General features: G+C 35.4%; 1 protein-coding gene across 4 annotated transcripts in view; it reads left to right on the plus strand.

The window, feature by feature from the left end:
* NLGN1 (neuroligin 1) overlaps window positions 1–13,328 on the plus strand; it is a 276,854-nt gene extending 263,526 nt beyond the window's left edge. For 2 of the 4 annotated variants that reach the window (XM_090147721.1, XM_090147723.1), the window contains 3 exons: window positions 3,404–3,616; window positions 8,192–8,981; window positions 9,843–13,328. In XM_090147721.1, coding sequence (XP_090003847.1) covers window positions 3,404–3,616; window positions 8,192–8,981; window positions 9,843–10,665 — 1,826 coding nt within the window. In that variant the 3' untranslated portion in view covers window positions 10,666–13,328. The remainder of the gene's footprint in view (window positions 1–3,403; window positions 3,617–8,191; window positions 8,982–9,842) is intronic. The other 2 variants (XM_090147722.1, XM_090147724.1) reach the window with 1 other exon arrangement.
* Window positions 13,329–14,665: the final 1,337 nt, after the last annotated feature.

Here is a 14,665-nt window from a genome sequence, read left to right on the forward strand (position 1 = left end):
CCATGCTGATACTATTGCATATAAGAAAAAATGCATGAACAGGTGGTGATATTAACAGGCTTCTTATGGTTCCGAAAATTGAGATAGAAATGTTTCATGTCATGAAAGTCAACATCAATAATCATCCATCTTGTATAGATATGGAAGTGAGCCAATGTGGTTCTTGCTGAGGAGGCGTGAGATATTTCTTTTGCATCAGAGCTATTGCTCTGGACACAAGTCATAATTTCTCTAATATAGATGAATGAGGTAAATATTACTAATACTTCCTTCTTTCTTTTTCTTTCTTTCTTTCTTTTTTTTTTTTTTTTAAATAAACTGAAAGCTCCCCCTTCTGGCACATTTCCTGAATTGAATGCAAGTTTCTACTTTTGGCAGTAAGACAAATTTCCTCTTTAGCTTTCTTTTTAAGATCCTTTCCACAAAATTCTTTAAAACAAGTATATGTATGATTTCCCAAGGATTTCCCATTTTCCCATCAAGCTTCAGGGTTTGATGTGAACTCATTTAACATCAGCGGATTGCTTAAGTCTTCACCTGTAATTTTCAGCTGTCGTATTTCCAGGCAAAGATTTACTTGCTGCCTGCTTTTCTGCATATTATGCAGAATATAGAAAATAACTTGTTCAGAAATCCTGAGTGTTTTCATTTGTTTTCCTTCAAGACTTTCACTGCCATCTATTTTCAAAATGCTAGGAGTCACTGAGAATTCTACAGCTTTTTTCATACCAACATGCAGCCCTGCTCAGAGCAGATCCTTTCTGAGCCCCAAGAATCTGCAAGGCAGAAAAACGGAAAAAAATCAGAGAGAGCTGTTTAGGGCACAATTTTGGTAATCACCTCTGTCCCATTGGTGCTTTTATTTCAAGGAGTGCCACTTTCTTTTCTTTTCTTTTCTTTTCTTTTCTTTTCTTTTCTTTTCTTTTCTTTTCTTTTCTTTTCTTTTCTTTTCTCTTCTCTTCTCTTCTCTTCTCTTCTCTTCTCTTCTCTTCTCTTCTCTTCTCTTCTCTTCTCTTCTCTTCTCTTCTCTTCTCTTCTTTTCTTTTCTTTTCTTTTCTATTTAACCCTGTAAGTCAGCAAAGTCAGTACAATCACTTATGTGCTTCTTGATGAATTGATATGTCACTGATTTTCCTCAGTCATGTGCTTACATAAGGAATGGAGAAGGTTCTCCCAGCATCTGCAGCCACAGGATCCAGTAGTTCCCATAGATTCACACATTTTAATTTTATTACAGTCACTGGTGCCATCCCTCAGCTCCAAGCAGGCTGACAAAGCAGTGAGACTAGTTAGGAAGCTTTCAGTGGATTTGCTGTCATAGGTACGATGATATCGCCTCTCTGCATCTTTAAGAACTGTTTATGTGGAGACAGGAATGAGTGCTTCTGTGCATACTGGGGCTGGTCCTTTGCATGGGCATGCTTACCAGCCTCTTTGGTTGCGTGTAAGGAAATAAATGTAGGAGAGTAAAAAGAGAGAGTAAAATAGCATAATATTCATCTCAATGGATCTCTACTGGGTTGTAGTAGGAAAATGAGAATGAACTCATTATGAGTTCATTTCTGGGTTTTCCCTGAATAAGGTGGTGATGTTTTCTTCTGTGACAGTGATGCTACTTTCCTTTCTCATGCAGTTAAATAATAAGTAAGTGTGGTGAGTTTTAGTCATAAAATAGTGCTTATTTTAGAGTCCGGTGTCCAAACAGCAATTTACAACAGCTACAGTGAATGAAGTATGCCCATTAGACCTGCACATTACCTCTGAAAGTGGGAGATTTGCTGGCCTGGCACCTTATGCCACTTTCCTGTTTCCTCTCCATGGTAACAAAGATCAGGACTGACCTACACAAACAAAGCTGTTCACCCCGAATGTGCCATAGCTCTATAACTGAGGCAGCAATGCCAATTAGCCATCAGTGCAGTTTACAGCAAAGGTCTCTTTCTATAAATATCTACATAAGAATACAAATTTCAGAAGACTACCACATGTAAGCTTGCCATTTGAAGTCAAATAGGAGCGATGATAAGGTAACAAATTGCATGTTCCTAATACTTATGAATATAGGTATGCGTGTGCACCTAGCTGTCTTCATACGTTGTGTGTTTGCACTTCTCCATTTCTTTGTAGAAATGTCTCAAAAGATGTTGTTCTTGTCATCATGAAGCAGTGACGGTCCTCTGAGAGCCATGTTGTGGTTTTGTTTGAAAGAAACTGAACTTTGGAGTAGGCTGTCTACACTAAAGAGAGTTAAATCGGTATAACTTCAACTACAATAGAAGGCTCATTAATACATAACTAATGTGGACATAATTGCTCTAATGGTTGCATTTCTCTACAAAGCATGTACTGAAAAGAGTTGCATTGTTGATTTAGTGACAATTAAATCAGTTTCATATGCAAATGGAGGCACTGGGCTACATCTGGATGCTGGTATTATTTAAATATTCTGTTTTTTAAGCTTAAGAAAATTGGAAATGTCAACTAATGGTGTTCAAGAGCCAAACAGTGTATTTTATCAACAGCAATTCTCTCTGAAGTCCTTATTGTCCACCATTTATTCAGTAGTCTCCAATGACAGAAGTAATGGCAATAATAAATGCCAAGGCACTGCTGGGAGTAAACTGTAAAACAGTCGTTCCTGCACCTGATGTGTTGCATTGTTTTTCTTCCAGTAGGAATAAAAGGAAGCAATTCCTGTGCTCTCCTGATTGCCCCTGAGCTCTTATCTTCTTGATGTTAAGGGGACACAGAAACGGCTTAAATTGTCTTTATCCTTTTAATGTAGATTCAATTAATTGAGGTTAATGACTGTGTGCTAGAACTTGGGGACTTGAGTTCATTTTTCAATGCAGTCTGTCCTGTGACACCAGGTGCATTTTTAGGGGGAGAAAAGAATATGGAAGGAAATAAAAAAAAGAAAGAAAATAAAGATTGTATTATTGTGATTTAACTGAACATGATAAACAAAGAAGTGGAGCTGTTGCCTTTCAAGCAGGAACAAAGCTGTCAGGTGCATCTGCAGAAGTGCAGTACACAGTTGACCAACCCCTTAAAAATGATTTAATCACATGTTTTCTAAACTTTTACTCTTTAACTTAGTGTAATCAGCACAGAGTCTTTGGGAGCAGTAAATTGTGACCTCTTAGTACTTTGATGAATACTCAGCCTGTGATGTTTCTTCATTTTCCCTACATTAATATATCATGGCCAAAAGAGTGAACACGAAAGGAATTATTCCAGGAGGAGTGCAAAATTGCAAATTGCTGTCTAGTGAATATGGAAAATGATGCAATTGCACGATGCTTAACTTCGGATACCTTTAAAGTATTACCTAGAAGACTGCAAAAAGATCAGTCAGAAGAGTACTTCTCTAACCCTTTCTTTTTTTCATTTCCATTCACAGGATTTTTGAGCACTGGGGACCAAGCAGCAAAAGGAAACTATGGCCTCCTTGATCTAATTCAAGCTTTACGATGGACTAGTGAAAATATTGGGTTCTTTGGTGGTGACCCGTTAAGAATAACTGTTTTTGGATCTGGTGCAGGCGGTTCATGCGTCAATCTGTTGACTTTATCCCATTATTCTGAAGGTAACCGTTGGAGCAATTCAACCAAAGGTATTATGCAGGTTGCAAATTTTGACAATTTTGGTGTCTGCATGCCACCACCATTAGTACTATGTGATGCTCTGTATATTCCCTTTGTTCTATGAACAGTTGAGTTCAGCTCACTATTAAGCAAACTTTCTAAAGGCTGTACTTAGCCGCCTTCTCCCTCAGCTCTTCTGTGCATGTTTAAATTTTGGGTCACTTTCTTCTTTTTCCTATGGAGCTTTGTTGAAATGCTTTATAGCAGACTTCTGAACAGCATATGCTCAGTGTATCAGTTTTGTCTCTCTTCTTTCCTACCTAAGGGTGTCCTTTTTGGAAAACCAGTCAGTCATGTTCACAGTAGATGAGGTCATCTATATTCAGACAATGAAAGGCAAGTTTAGTTTCTCACAAGGAGCAGAATTTAAGGAAAACTAAAAAGACACAGTTTCTCTTTTCAGGCTAACAACTAAAATACTTAAAACTATTATTTTGTGTGAAGGAGAAGAGTACATAGTTCAGAAATCTTTGGTCTGAAACTGCATAAGCTTCTACTTGCTGTCATCTAATTAAAAAAAAAAATGGTTGAATGTCTTGCATGCATGATCCAAAATTGTCAAAGCATCCAAGTTGCAAATGGATTTTCTTCTATATCTTTTCCTATTCCATAACTAACACCTTTTCTCTCTACTTGAGGCAGACAGCAGGAAATTAAAAACATGCTGTTTGAGGGCCCCCAGTTTTTTATTCCATAAGCTTAGTATCAAAGTTCCACATGGTTTTTCTCATTTGCATGGCTATTGCTTATTGATCGCATTACTTCTGTCTCACTGTTTTCACAAATAAATCTGTATTGTTTATTTTTACAAAGGAAATCCCACTGTCACTGGGCACACAATCCCACACTGGTATATATTGTAGTATCTTCATGGAAGACTAATTGGCCAATCATAAAACGATAATTCCACTGAGATTAAAATAACTGTATTTACCCAACGCTGTGATACAGAACCCACTGAGGTCAATGAAAGTGACAGATTCTTTAGATTGGGACTTCAAACTATTTTAAAGGAGAGAAATATGTGGATTCTTTTTCAAGAAGCATTACCCTGTGATCTGAAGGTCACACTGCTTCATCTTTTTTTTTTTTCTTTTTTTTTTTTTTCACCAGAATTCACAAGAAATAACTTTTGGAGGATTTGGCTTAAAGTTAAATAAGACCTTGTTTCTCTTCTTTCCTCCTACTTGATTTTAATAATAGAATCATAGAATATCCCCAGTTGGAAGGGACCCAAAAGGATGATGGTGTCCAACTCCTGGATCCACACAGGACCACACAAAACCAGACCATAATACTAATCTTATTGATGCAATGTGGCATACATGTGATATGCCACAATTTAAAATATCTGGACAGTCATGTCTTGCCTCCTGTCAGGAAATTTTACTCTGTCATATTCAACACATATCCAGAATTCTGCCAGGAACAGAATTTCTTGGGGGGATATTGGTGCCATTATTTTCCAACATAACAGTTGAAAGGATCTGGAGGGAGGGTTTAAGGATGTGTATGTAAAATGGAGTTGTAAATGTCAGGGTTTCTTTTATAACAACAGCAAAAACAAAAAAAAAAAAAAAAAAACCAAAAAAAACTTTATTGAATTTTAGATTAAACAACACATGCCATCCACATGTACTCATTATATTTCACTTGGAGATTTTTAGACTTGTCACTAAAGAATTACTAAAATAATTTGGTCAGCTTCAAATAAGAAAAGCTGTTTAAAATTTTTAAATATTTTGCAATAACCTAATATTTTCCAAACAAATTTTGTTGCAAATTGTTAACCAGTCTCTTTCATAAGATGCAAATTCAGTTGCTCTCTTTGCTCCGTTTTCCTTTGGAAGGATCACTTGGTGCTGCGAGGACGCATTCAGCCCCTTTCAAGATGGTGCTGTTCAGTGCTGCCCATCTGCAAGTGGGCAGAACAGCACTCATCTTTAGCAAGCACTCTGAAAATGTAGATGAATAAATGCAAATTGCAAATTATTATTATTTATTTGGTGAGCTTTTGAATAGAAGTCACAAAGCGATATGGTCTGCTGAGCATTTAAATCTTCTTGCCATCAGTTTGAAGCCCGTAAGCTATAATAATCATACACATTATCAGATAAAAATATATTTCTCCTTCCTGTGAGATACTGATCTTGACAGAATGAAAATAATTTTTCACAGCATTACTCATTTTTTTTACCAAATAGTTTGAGACGAGGAATATTTTCTTAAGAATTCTTCACAGAAGGGAGGATGTTTAGTTTCAGTTCCTAAGAGAACTTTACGGCCAGAGGACTTGACCACTTTTACTTAATCCAGTGTTATATGTTCATATTCACTTAGCAAGCCATTGCGTTTAAAGCAGCATTTTTTAATACTTAGCCTACTCTTTCTGTCCTTCTTCAGAAATATTTAATAAAGCAATAAAAAGAGATTTATTCAATATGCAAAAAGAAACATTATGAAGTATCATGAAATACATGTTTGTGAAAATTCAGTTTTGTCATTTTGTTACATTTATTATAATGCCTGGATCCTCTGTGGTAATTCCTCTGACTTTGCACTGATTTATACAAGCTCAATATCTGACCTTGTAAACATGCAGATATATTTTTACTTGCTTTATAGCTCCAGCTCTCTCTTATTTTTTACTCATTTCTTGCAAGGAAATAATATCTTGGATATGACTTCTCATAAATTTAAGGAGAAGCTTGAGTTTACATATTTCAATCCCTACACCTATCTGATTTTAAGACTTGGATTTCACTTTAATACAGTCTAAAATGATTTGAAAATTCCTCATAAGCTTGTAAAATGTTTCCTGACAGCAACTGATCTTTATTAACTTCTGAATGTGCAGAATCTGGTACTGCAATACAGTTTGTAAAGACACATCTCTGACTTAATTAAGAGAATACAGAAGTATTTAATTTTATTTTTTTAAGCAATAGAAATATGTTACCTATCAAAGTGTATGACATGTTTTGCATTATTGAAATCAAGTAAGCTGAGTACCTTAGCATTAGTTTCTTTTGTGGAAGTACCCAGCTCTTCAGCAAACATGGGCCAGAATATACATCCTGAGCAAAATTAAGTGAGGCCAGATGTCATTTCCTGTCAGTTCCTGACCAAAGTCAGTGGCATTACTCTGGGTACCTAAAAATGTAAGTAAAACCTAATTCTGAGCTATATGTCTTATATCAGTACAACTTACATTTGCAATGGACCATTTTGTATTACTCGTAGTGAGATTTAAAAAAGTAGAATCCAGTGTAAAATACCTTCTGGTAGTAAGCGCTGAAGACTTAATGATATGAACTGGATGCACGTCCATGAAAATGAAAAGAAAAAAAAAAAAACCCACAAAAAAAACCCAGAAAGGTCACAAGCACCTACATATAATCTTAAGTTTCTATTGTACTAACATTAGAAATGAGAATTATAGGAGAGCAATTTTTTTCTCTTTTGTTACACTCAAAATTTCTTTCAGAAATGGAACTGTTCTTTCCAAGGGAGTGAGAAAAAGCCCAAAATGAAAGGAATGCATGAGATATAGGAATAAGGTTGGAGTCTTCACCATGTTCAAGTCAATAGCAAAAAAATTAATTGATTTATTGACTACAACAGGGGTGAGACTTGACTTCATAACACACTCAAAAATGCTTACAGAGAGGAGAGGAAAAGGTCAATTTTAAAACATTTTTTATTTCTATGAGTAGAATTCCTGATCCCGAATGCTAGTTAAATCAGCAGAAATTCAAATTAGTTGCACTGAAGTCCTTGGGATTTGCTACAAGTTTATATACAAAGCTGGTTCATGCTCTCTTTCCTAAATGAATACCTGAACATATGCTCATATCTCTGAATTACAAAGCTAAATAGTGTAAAATATACATTTTTCATGTTTCACGTGTGATCTCTATAAACATTCATTAAAAAAACACTTTACAAGAAAGGATCTTGACTCTCAGACACATGTAAATTTAATAGCTGCCTACTACTTTCTCATCCATTGCTCCAAAACATTAACTTTTGCTATAATATACAGTTCAAATACACTGTACCTCTCAAACCAGGTTTAATCCCAAGGAGAAAGTAAAATTGCAGTATATTAGTTTTATTTAATACGTGATCATATACATGCATGCTGATGATGGCTTGAAGAGACTTCCTGGCTTTTTCTCCAGCCTGTGATGTGCTTTAAAGGCAGGAGTTTCTTTCATGCTAATAGTATCACTCGACACAAGGTAATGCTACTTCTTTTTCTTTCTGAGTTTCTTTTGAAAGTCTGATCTTCAGCTGGACTACGCAAAGGTAGAATCATTTGCTTCAGTTTCTGCACACATTGTGTTGATTTTGTAGACATTACCTGTAGACTCAATGGCAGTCAGATCTCATCATCTCGTGTATTTATCTATTACTAAGATTGTTTTTAAGTATTTTTTTCTGTTAAACTTTACTATTGTTTCAAAGAACTTCTTTGAATCTTTCAAGTATATAGCTGTTTCAAGGTCACTTCAGTAGTTTTAAAATATTTCTCCCCACAGGACTTTTTCAAAGAGCAATAGCTCAAAGTGGAACAGCACTGTCCAGCTGGGCGGTTAGTTTTCAGCCTGCAAAATATGCCAGGATGCTGGCTACAAAAGTTGGTTGCAACATGTCAGACACTGTAGAACTGGTAGAATGTCTACAGAAGAAGCCTTATAGAGAACTCGTTGACCAGGACATTCAACCAGCTAGATACCATATAGCCTTTGGACCAGTAATTGATGGCGATGTGATACCAGATGATCCTCAGATATTGATGGAACAAGGAGAATTCCTCAATTATGACATCATGCTGGGAGTTAATCAAGGCGAAGGGTTAAAATTTGTTGAAAATATTGTGGATAGTGAAGATGGCATATCAGCTAGTGATTTTGACTTCGCAGTTTCTAATTTTGTCGATAACTTGTACGGATACCCTGAAGGCAAAGATATATTGAGGGAAACTATTAAATTTATGTACACCGACTGGGCAGATCGACACAATCCTGAAACCAGAAGGAAAACACTGCTGGCTTTGTTTACTGATCACCAATGGGTTGCACCAGCAGTGGCCACAGCAGATCTTCACTCGAATTTTGGATCGCCTACATATTTCTATGCCTTTTACCATCATTGCCAGACAGATCAGGTACCTGCGTGGGCAGATGCAGCCCATGGAGATGAGGTTCCTTACGTACTGGGAATCCCCATGATTGGTCCTACTGAATTATTTCCTTGTAATTTCTCCAAAAATGATGTCATGCTAAGTGCAGTAGTGATGACATACTGGACAAACTTCGCAAAAACTGGGTGAGTAGCAGTTAATGAATAGTTTTATATACAAACACTGCGTATAAATAAGCAATGCTTTCCCTTGTATACCTCCCTTGGAAATATTTACAAATGAGTAAGAAATTAAGAATTGGGTTGCATAGCTGTGTAATGTCATTGAGTTCACTTATACATTCTGGCAAAAGGAAGGAAAAATATCTTTGTGAGTAATCTGAATGAAGATATTTTAAACACCATGTACACGAAAATCATTTAAGGTTTCCCTAGAAAAGTAACAAATTGAGTGTTTAACATATGCACACAGTTAAAAATGTTTTACAGTAATATATCTAACTAAAAAATATGTGACTCAGAACTTTTGAGAGGTTTTGACATTTTCACAAATCCTGCTTTTAGTTGTAGCTCAAAATGCTACTCCACCTTTGGACATTGGAATCTAAGTCAGGATGTGTTACACTGAGTTATGCCCTGCTGTGGTCTTTTCACCTCCAGAAGACCACAGATACTGTGTGTGAACTGAAATGCTGTGCTTCAGGTTACTGAAATGAAAATAGAAAAAGCTTAATGGCCTCTCACACTGGTTTCTTGTAGGCATTTGCCCACATCACCACGCTGCTGGCAGTTTTTCCTCAGCAGTAAAAGATTTGTGTGAGTGATACTGTCATTTTGTAGAAATAGAGAAGTGATGAATTCTTTGTAACAAAAGATTATATGTGGTTCATTTGCATAATACTGTATCTAACCGAGATTAATAAGACCTCTCCTTTTAAGAAATAATATGCTGCTCTGACCAAAGGCAGACTTGAATGTTAAGTATAAAGTACTAATTTTATATTTCCTTTTGAAATACTGTTTAAAATTTGAGATTTTCTTTTTTAGTGACCCAAATCAGCCTGTGCCACAAGATACAAAATTCATCCATACAAAACCAAATCGTTTTGAAGAAGTAGCATGGACCAGATATTCTCAGAAAGACCAGCTGTATCTTCACATTGGATTAAAACCACGAGTTAAAGAACATTATAGGGCCAATAAAGTGAACCTTTGGTTGGAACTGGTACCTCATCTGCACAATCTTAACGACATTTCACAGTATACCTCTACCACAACTAAAGTGCCATCAACAGATAATACTTTCAGACCAACAAGGAAAAATTCCGTTTCTGTTACTTCAGCCTTTCCTACAGCCAAACAAGATGATCCCAAGCAGCAACCAAGCCCATTTTCAGTGGATCAAAGGGACTATTCAACAGAATTGAGTGTTACTATTGCAGTTGGAGCATCTTTACTCTTCCTGAACATTTTGGCCTTTGCAGCGTTGTACTACAAAAAGGACAAGCGGAGACATGATGTTCATAGGAGATGTAGCCCACAACGTACTACTACCAATGATCTCACCCATGCACAAGAAGAGGAGATAATGTCCCTCCAAATGAAGCACACTGACTTGGATCATGAATGTGAGTCCATCCATCCACATGAGGTGGTTCTCAGGACCGCCTGTCCCCCAGACTACACGCTAGCTATGAGAAGGTCTCCTGATGATATTCCCTTAATGACGCCCAACACCATCACAATGATTCCCAACACTATACCAGGGATTCAGCCCTTACACACATTCAATACATTTACCGGAGGACAGAACAATACTCTGCCCCATCCTCATCCCCACCCCCATTCACACTCAACAACCAGGGTATAGCCAGACAAGACGAAACAAACTTTATTTTTTGATGGATTACAGTAGGTGGTATTACTGAAGATTACTTGGCTTTCAACCTACAAGACTCTTACTATTTAAATATGGAGGAATATTATGTGAATATACATATCAAGAACTTTTGGGGTTTTGAAAAAAAAAAAAAAGAATTGTACATATATCAAATGAACTTAAGAAACAAAAACAAACAAAAAACCACCCAACTGTTTGCAATTGCTTGAAACAGTTGTCCTGAATGATACTTTTTCATTCACATTCAAGTATTAATTTTCTGAAGATTTAAGTTACATAATGGAATTAGGCATGTGCAACACAAACAGGAAAGAACAAAGACTGAAAATTTTAAAAACCTATAAATATGCACAAGGGACACACTAATGGAATGTCAGATAATTTTCACCAATTTTTATTTGGACCTGTTTTATTGTGTAGACCATATTTACATATTTGAATAAGTACACAAAGCACCAATGCTGTTAAGGCCTTAGGAAGGGGCTCATGCTGAGATCTGCCAGTCAGACAAAGAAGTTTTACAGCCTGGCAGGTACAACATTATCACTTAAGTGCTGTCAGTATAAAAGTTGTGGGAATAAAAGAAACTGGTTATTTTTAGCACGATGTGCATGATAATTTATATGCTTGGTGGCTGTGCTGCTGATTAAGCCGTAATTAAAATTCTTCTCATCCCATTGGAGTTTTTAATAGAAGCTTTCTCCATCAATTGGCACAACCTAAAGAAGTTTTTTTAAAGGGGCAAAAGTAATTACAGTGAAATATTTCATAATAATTTCAGTAAAAGAAGGAATTGCAACAGTTCTAAGAGGTATTTTTGGAATTCTAGGTATGCAGTGGTGAAAACTCACTGATTTGAATCCCAGAAAAAAGTCTATTTTATTAATGTTGTTTTTCCTTTCCACCTAAATAATGTCTAACATTAACATAATTGTAACTCTAATGGAAACTCCTGTGGTAAAGGATTTATAATTTTCTGTGACTTAATTACAATATATTTAGTTCAAATTGGTGAGGTTAAGTGTGTCCAAAGATTGAATTGCAATGATATTTTGCAGTATAAAAATGCCCCAATATTACCACTCTGATTACATCTCTCAGTTTATTGTTTGAACTCATGTTGCATGTTGCAGAGTTTACTTATAATACTTTAATATAAAGTTAATTCCCTTTTTGCTATACATTAGCCATTTAATTGAATTCTGTAGATCAGAAGAAGAGGGTATGTAAGAACGGGGAGAGCGCCAAAACCTGGAAATTTTAAAATCTGAATACTACGTATGTTTGTGTGATTTGAAATGAGTGTTCTAAAATCAAAAGAAATTTTTCATTCCCTGTTGCTTTCCAGTAATTATATACCACGGTCCTTTCAAAATGTTTGTATATGTAATCAGATGTACATTTATATAAAAGAAATAATTGAGATGGACTTAAGAGCACATCCCTGATAAATACTTTCTCTCTTACCTGTACTATATTTCTATTAGACTAAAGTTATGTGATTTTTTTTTACATTTTTTCAAATTACTAGCAATTTTGATAGTTTGTAAGATAATGCGAAGAACTTTCTCTGACAAACTAACTGCAGTAACAGAAACATTTCTTTTCAGTTACTCTTTTTCAAGAATGAAAGCTTATTACACAAAAAAAATAATAAATTGTATACTACTTGATGGAAAATTACTTTGTACTTCTTGGCCATATTACTGGTCACTGAGTGAAATAAAGATAATCTGGATAACGAATATTATTCCAATGCTAAGAGACCTGATCTTTGCTCATTAAAGAGCTAAAATGTTTATTGCTGTTTTGTCATTTTTTAATGAAGTAATGGTAACTGTCTCAAATAAAGAGTAATATCTTAAGACCAGTCTGGTTTTTGAAGACATGGACATGCCTTCTGCAATTAATAGAACTGCATATTTACGGGCCAGTCCCAGCTACTGTCATATCTTCCAAAAGTACCAAATTAATGTTACAGTATTACACAGAAATCTCTCCTGTCATTTTCAGAAAGAAGTTCAAAATATAAATATAAAAATGAAGACCAAAAAAGAAAGCCAGTGAACAGGCCTAATTGGAATAAATTTGCAGAAGTCCGCAATGGAAAAAAAAATCACCTTGGTTTTATTCAGATGTGTTAACAGTTATGGAACAGCCGCTAGGAAGTTCAAAGCACGTTTGCTAACATCAAGCACAAACATTAAAACTGAAGCTGTAATCAAAACAAAGTGCTGTGATTTCAGTCATTTTATTTAGCTAGAAAAGCCCACAATTGAAATCCATGTATTCAATGAGTGCATCTCTCAGTCCCCAGTGTTAAAAATTAAGATCTTTTGGTAGAAGCAAAAACAATATTGTCTTCAAAACCCAGGGCGGTCTGTGTGCAATTTCTGCCTGATGTGGTTGTGCTTTTAGACTGTGACCTGCCAATGTAAACCAATAAAAAAAATTGTCTGCCATCTGATAATTATTGTTTGATAGGAAGATTGTATTTTGCTATGTTGATGAACAAAACAACAACAAAAAATACAAAAAATATTGATGGCCATAAAACAAGATATTAATGAAATATGATTTTATGTGCTTTTCTTAACTTTATCAAAACCAAAATAACTTTTTACTATAGTTTATTTGTGGCCATATATATCTATATATATCTATATATACAGTATCTGGTAATTGTTTACTTTTATTAGTTACAAAATAAATGATTTAGGTAAACCAAGCATGACACTACACTTTATTTTTGTCAGCCAACAGTATTTAAAATGTGAAAGATGAAAGTATTTAAAATGTGAAAGATTAAGTCAACAATGCAAATTTTGTAAGTCCTGCTTGAAAATAAGTTCACATAGGATGCAGATACTGTGAATGATATTTTAATGGCTAATTCCCATCACAGCAGCTGGTCTTCCAAAAGGGAGATGGTTTCCCACATCTTAAGATGACATTAAGAAAGATCAAGAGATGTTTTAGAGCTAAAGCATAATAAAAATAGAGGAAACGGTTTGGGAATATCGTCGTTACGCTTCATGGAATGTAAGTTTGTTCTTTTTAAAATATTCATCTGTTTGATTTGTTTCCACCATAGCCTCCAAGAAAACAAAATCAAGTGTGATATTTAAGTTCTTGTATCATCCTTGGACCACATTTCCAATAAAATGAAGATATTAGTCGATCTTTGGAAATTCAGTAAAAATATAAAAAGCCTGCATTTACTTCTTTCACACTTTTGTAAATATGTTTGCAGACCTTTGGAAGGAAATGTACTCTACCACTTTGAGAAAAAAATAACAATGGAATCATTGTCTCATTTACCTATTAAAATTACAGGCAATATAATGTGCTGTGCTACATTTCTAGGAGAAATAAAGCAGATAAAAATGCATTTTGCTCAATGGTATCTTAGTTGGTTCTATGTGGTATTCTGCACCCACAGAAGAGCCGTAGGGCATGGATGAACTACCTGAATGTAACATTCCGTAGGAAGAGGTACTTCTTTTCTTTATCTGCACTAAGTATGGCCTCCGATGTTACAGAACTGTAATTACCAGATGTTTTGGTTATTGAAACATGCTGAAAACTGAAAAAATAGAGGTCTAACTTGTAAACATGTTGCAGCCTTAGAGACACCACTGCACAGAAATACTGGGATTTCTGCTGCCATCTTCACTAAGAGCTGATAACTGAATTCCTAAGAAGCTGCCAAACATCATGGCATTCCTTTGATGTTTGGAAGTCGTTTTTTTCCCTGAGCTGTTGGTTTAAAATATTGGCCTTTGATCCCCCTTTTTTTCCTACTAGTGGATTGTTGCCGATGATCGCTCTTTAGTAAAAGCAAACATTAGATAATTTAATTATTGTTGTGAAAGTGTGCAGCCAAATAAATGAAATGAAAGGGAAATTCCCTGCAGAGGTTTTGTTATTTTTCATTCAAAGCCCTTGTTAGAATATCTGCTGAGGGAGT

This window comes from Phasianus colchicus, chromosome 10, assembly GCF_987193195.1.
Source record: "Phasianus colchicus chromosome 10, bPhaCol1.hap1.1, whole genome shotgun sequence".
NCBI lineage: Eukaryota > Metazoa > Chordata > Aves > Galliformes > Phasianidae > Phasianus > Phasianus colchicus.